Consider the following 6347-nt stretch of genomic DNA (forward strand, 5'->3'; position numbering starts at 1 on the left):
GTTGGAGACTTGCGTATAAAGCACTGCTAAGTCCATGGTAAATATTTATATTCTATCAATAATATCATAAATTTATAACATTGTAGTCAAGTTTTATTATCAAAATAACCTCATAGTGGAGGAATTAACCACGTATTGAAACTCGGTCAAAGATGATGGTTGAAATGAAATTTGAGAAATTCTACTATGTACAGAAGACATTTAGGTACTTGGAATTTGTAAATAATAGCACAGGAGAATTTAGAAATATAATTCTATAGAGAAAATTATTAAATGTAAGAGCTACCTAACTAAATAATCAGACAACAACAAAGTAAAATTTTAAATTGGATTGAATTTGATAATAAAAAAATTGTTTGGTTGGGGGTAAGTATACCAGGGAAGTGCAACTTCCAGGAAGTTCATAAAAATCTTGTGTTTGATTTGCATTATCAATTCTACTTCTTGGAAAGTAGATTATCTAACTTTCCTTATACAAAAGAAGAAAGTTCTTTAGGTATGGGTGAGAAGTTGCACTTCCCTAAATTTACTTGAGAGATTCAATTTTCAAAAAGTTAACTTGCATATTAAACACATACAAATTATACTTCCTCAAAAGTATATTTCTCGGAAAGTTAGCCATTTTGAATTAAATGAAGCCTAAATTTTGTGGCATTAAGCTTATCACAATACGTAAGAGAAATATCTGATACACTATCTAGTTATTTAGTTATTTTTTTATTAATTATCTGGTTTTTTTATTTTCATTTTCATACATTTTAGAATAATGGTGAATTGCATCTTTTTTTCCGTTTAGATAGATTAAATTTTAGAGCACTAAGTTGTATTTTTAAAATTGATATTACTCCGGTGTTAACAATTACTATTCTCAAAATAACACCATTCAAAATTTAATTAATAAAAAAAATAAAAGAATAATGTTAATTTCGAGACTTCTAATAATAGAAGTAAACAAATAAAAAAAAAAAGATATACAATGATGATTTAAAGCTAATCAGATGTCATTTAATTGGTCTTCTCACTTATATAAAAGGTGAGAGATCTCGAGTTTAAGTCCTCTCAACCACAAGATTCTTTACCAATTTGCCTTAGAAACTACTTCTTGGAAAAATAAATGTACACTTATATATCGATTTTTCTTATTTGAAGAGTTTTTAGTACATTTAATCATTTATCATATTCTATGCCACTACAATTACTAAAATTTATTTTCATAACTTTTTATTTTGAATTTATATATTTTAATTTATTTTTTATTTTTTATATTTTTATTTAAAAATTGATTATTATTATTATTATTACTATTATTATTATTAATATATTGGTATACAAAATTACTTTTATTATTGATACTTGATTATTATAAATGGTTATATGTATTTTTTTTTCTGTAAAATCTTTTGAAATTTTTGAATCTTTTTTTATAAATTCAAATAAAAAAAGCCAAAATTCAGTTGAACCGAATTCACCTCGTCCAACCGTGACCTAGTCATTACGCCAATTCGATGTCCAATCTAGTTTAAAAAACATTGTCAGCAAAAATCTTAATAAAAAATCTATAGATTAGCTTTAATATTAATTTTAAAATCATCATAAAAATTCATAGTAATAAACAATCAATCTCTTTTAATGAGATCTGTATACAATAATTAAAGAAAATGGGAGTAGATATGAAAATAAAAAGAAAAATTAAGTTTTGATGAAATTTATTCAGACGCAGGAGCAGGGCTGAGCAAACGGCCAATTCAGTTCAAACCGAACCGAAGCCACAAAATATAAACCGAAGTTTTTTTACAATAAATTGAATCGAATCGAAGTTTATATATAAACCGAACCAGTCGGTTCAATCAATTATTGTCAGTTTTTGCTATTTCAGTTCGGTTCTAAGTCCAACCGCCGAATATTTGTGTAATTGAATTGAACCGCGCAATAAATTTGATTCAAACCGAACGAACTGACTAATCGAATCTCTTTTGGATAGAAGACCGAACTGAACCGAAATGAGTCAGTTCGATTTTCGATTCAGTTTGGTCGTTAATTTTGCTGACCCTTGTCAGGAGAGAGGAGAAATTTTTTATAAGGAGCACTTTTGTCAAAGTTATATTTTTCTAAAATAACAAATAATATAATTTTGAACTTCTAACAAAAAAGCTAAGCAAATAAAAGACGGTAGGAAATAACCAAATAAAAATAATAATAACTATAAATGGCTAATCTCAACACGGAACAATATGATTTGTTGGATTTGTCTTCTCCTCGTAGAATTTTCTTTAGAATTCTCTATTCTCTTCTCTTGAATTGGAATTCCGAGGAGGGTTGACATCGCCGGTGGGATTTCCATTGAAGGTAAGTGTCTCCGGTGCAATTCTCGTCCAGGCGATTTTCTTCAAGTTCAACTGCGTCGTTTTCTTCAAATTCTGAAGGCTGCCGCCAGTGTGGGCACGTAGTCGGCAATCAAATTTTGTTGTCGGTTTGATTTCTAATTTCCAGCCAGATTGTAATTGTTATTGAAATAGCAAATAGAGATTGAAATCATTGAAATTTTGATAAAAATTTATAATTTCTGATATTGCTATCGCGATGGGCATTCATTATAAGTTCGCGAGTGCAAAAGATTACAATTCAATTCCATTAGATAATGCTTTTATCTCTGTTCTTTTGTTGAAAAGAAAAATTGTTGAATTGAATTACAAATCAAAAAAGAAATCTGATTGTAATGGCTTGTGTTTGGACACTGATTTTGATCTCTTATTAATTAATGCTCAAACTAATGAAGAATATACTGATGATTCAATGTTAATTCCTAATAATTCCACTGTCTTGATTCGCCGTCTTCCTGGAACTCGGCATCGTAAGCCTATTGACGCTTCACCTATTCTTTTTGTTGAAAAACAGCAGCCAAAAAGTGCCTCTAATAAGAAAACTGCTTCTGCTTCTTCTGGTACTTCTAGTGCTGGCTCTGCAAGTACTATTACTGATAATACTGGTTCTGCTAGTACTAGTAGTACTGGTTCAGGCATTAATGATTCTGGTTCTAGTAGTAATATTGGTTTATATAGGAGTATGAATGCCTCTGTCACTGCTGCTGCTACCGATTCTAGTTCTGGTTATGTTTCTCGAATGACAAAATCTACTCAGGACTCTAGATTATTTGATAATGGTTTGTGTCCGATTCCTGGTATGGAGTCTAGCACGAATCTAGATGAATTAGATGATGAGGGTAGAAAGATTAATATTCTAGTCAACACTCCGGCGTTGCCCGGTTGGGGATTTGGGAGCGAAAGTGTTGGGGTTGGCAGAGTTGTCCGAAGAATGGGTGGTTATGGTTCTTCTGGTGGATTGGAGAAGAAAACAGCTCCTGAAGGCTATGTATGTCGCAGGTGTAGAGTTCCAGGGCATTTTATTCAGCATTGCCCTACTAATGGTGATCCAGATTATGATTTTAAAAGAATGAGGTCTCCTACTGGTATTTCCAAGTCGATGCTAATGGCAAATCCAGATGGCTGCTCTGAATTGTTGAGTGTTGCTGCTGCTTGTACTGGTGTTTTGCAGACAAATGAGAAGGAAACGGAATGCTCAACTTCGAAGAGAGCACGGTTTTTTACTGATATTCCAGAAGAACTTCTCTGTCCTCTATGTAAGCAAGTAATGAAATATGCTGTTCTAACAAGTAAATGTTGTTTCAAGAGCTTTTGTGATAAATGTATTAGGGATCATCTACTTCTTTCTAAGCTGAACTGTGTTTGTGGAGCAACAGAAATGCTTACAGATTATCTTATTCCGAATATAACTGTTCGGAATACAATTAATCGCTTTTTAGAGTCTGGTTCTGGTAGTAGCAGTAGCCGTGAAAGTGCCAAAAGCAATTCTGTTCAAATTGAGAACAAGCAATCAGCTTACTGTTGTTCAACAATTCTATCTGCTGAATCATCTCAGAAAGAGCAAAAACAATCCGACTCGACACAACTATCTGCTAAGACAGCCGATGGAGAAGTCCAGCAAAAGACAGTTTCTAATGAGATAGGAAAGAAGAAGAGAAAGAGGAAAGCTTCTGAAAATGCAGAGGTTGGAATCCATATGATGCCAGTCGGCCCTTATGCCTATAATCCATATTGGGATGCTATGAAAGCAAGAATGGGAGGATATATGGTTCCTTATGGTGTTGGTGATATGACATATGGATCGAGTCCTTTTGGCATGCTATTCCAACACTAGTAGATTTTTGAAAGCCATTCATATTTCTTTTCCTTGGTTTTAGTTTCTTAACATTTTTAGGTTATCTGGATTCTCTTGTAATTGTTGTTTTACCACTTCAATGAAATTCCAATTTCTCCAAAAAACAGTAGATTTTTGAAAGCCATTCATATTTCTTTTCCTTGGTTTTAGTTTCTTAGCATTTTTAGGTTATCTGGATTCTCTTGTAATTGTTTTTTTACCACTTCAATGAAATTCCAATTTCTCCAAAAAACAGTAGATTTCAAATAAGTACTATATATATATATATATATATATATATATATATATATATATATATATATATTAAGGGAAAACAGTTAATTTGTCCTGATGTTTGATCAAACTAATTAAGTCACTCAGTAGTTTGGTAATATCAATCAATGGTCCCCGAGGTTTACCTTCGTCAAATCACTTAATCCTTCCGTCCATTTTCTCCAGATTTTTCCGTTAAAATCTTTAAAAAAGACTAAAATATTTTGATACTTAAAAAGAGTAAATAATTAATTCGTCCCTGAGGTTTAACCAAACTAATTAGGTGGACCCTGTAGTTTAACAATATTAATTAATAATCCTCGACATTTATCTTTGTCAAATCATTTGGTCATTCCGTCCATTTTCTCTAGATTTTTTCATTAAAACCTTCAAAAAAAAAGACTAAAATACCCTGATTTTAAGGAAAAAAAAAAAAACTAACCTAAGTTAGAATTTCCATTTGTTGTGGCAGAAAAACGAAGAGTTAGGGTATACATTGATTATTTGATATTCACTCAAAAAAAAAATTTTTTTTTTTTATCAACATAATATGTCACTTTACTGACTTGAGCCACCAACAAAAAGATGAAAAAGAAAAATATACATCGAATTAATTTCAATAAAAGTAATAGGCATTTAATTTTAGGTATCAATATTCAAGATAATATGTTATTTTATATATTCCTTTATAAACTACAACTAATGAAATGAAGGTAGAACCATAGGAATAGTAAGAATATTTTAGAAAATAAAAAAATTCACCGTTTTTGCATAAAAACTTAACTGTCATTCCGTTATAAAGCAAATAACCTAGGTTAATTTGATGTGGAATTTATGACTGTTGATAATCAACTTGAAACTTATATCATGGATGCGTGAACTAGTGATGATTTTGTAGATGTTAAAGGAATTGGTGATCTTGCTAAGAAATTGGTTGAGACAAAAAAAAAAAAAAATGTTTATCCTCTAGTTTACTTGCTTATCAAATTAGCATTGACTTTTCCAGTTGTAACTACAATTGTAGATATGACATTTTCCTCAATAAGATTGTGAAGAATCGTTTACGTAATAGAATGGTTGAGCAATTGATGAATGATTATCTAGTTATTTACATTGAAAAAGATGTATTTGATAGAATAAATAATTAAATGATTATTCAACGCTTTCAAAATATGAAAATTTGTCAAGGGTAATTGTAATTTTTCAGAAGAACTTTTAGTTGGACGATAACAAACTACAAGACCTTTTAATTGATTCTTGAAATAGAGAGACAACGTAGTGAATTTGACAAAGCTTAATGGACTAAATAGTACTTCTCCCAAATATAAAAGAGTTTCATCCCATCTAATGAACTTGTGACCTTCCTCCCTCTTCCCATCTAATTGTCTATTACCAAATTGGTGGTTTAATTTTTTTTTTCCATTTTAAATTATAATTAAAATATTTAATTACCATAAATTGTAAACTAAATTTAAAGTAATCACCCAGTTTGATTTAAACCCAACATTGAACAAGCAGATTAGAAATTTAGAAATTTATCCAAAATTTAGATTAAAATTTCTAAATTTTGGGTAAATTTAGAGGATTTAGGGTAGTTGAAAGGTAGGATATGTTAATTAGAGGATTTAGGGTAGTTTGGTCATTCTATTCAAAATTTACAGTAAAAAGTGTGTTTTTAGGACAAAAGGATCAAATAATATGACAGAAGTGAACCTTAGGGATGTTATAAATATTTATATAAATGTCAAGGACTATTTAAATAATTATGGCAAATCTCAGGGACGAAATAATTAAAACTTATGAAGGATAATTTCGTCTTTTTCTCTCAAAATTAATGGAAAAAGTGTGTTTTTTGGACG

The 6347-nt window shown here is 30.4% G+C and overlaps 1 protein-coding gene across 1 annotated transcript; it reads left to right on the plus strand.

The window, feature by feature from the left end:
* Positions 1–2168: 2168 nt before the first annotated feature.
* On the plus strand, positions 2169–4340 carry LOC149496103 (E3 ubiquitin ligase PARAQUAT TOLERANCE 3-like). The gene has a single exon (XM_089721853.1). The coding sequence runs from the start codon at positions 2581–2583 to the stop codon at positions 4213–4215; it is 1635 nt and encodes a 544-aa protein (XP_089577979.1). The 5' UTR covers positions 2169–2580; the 3' UTR covers positions 4216–4340.
* Positions 4341–6347: the final 2007 nt, after the last annotated feature.

Source organism: Jatropha curcas, chromosome 5 (genome assembly GCF_041381405.1).
Source record: "Jatropha curcas cultivar XTBG-Jc1 chromosome 5, XTBG_Jcur_1.0, whole genome shotgun sequence".
Lineage (NCBI taxonomy): Eukaryota > Viridiplantae > Streptophyta > Magnoliopsida > Malpighiales > Euphorbiaceae > Jatropha > Jatropha curcas.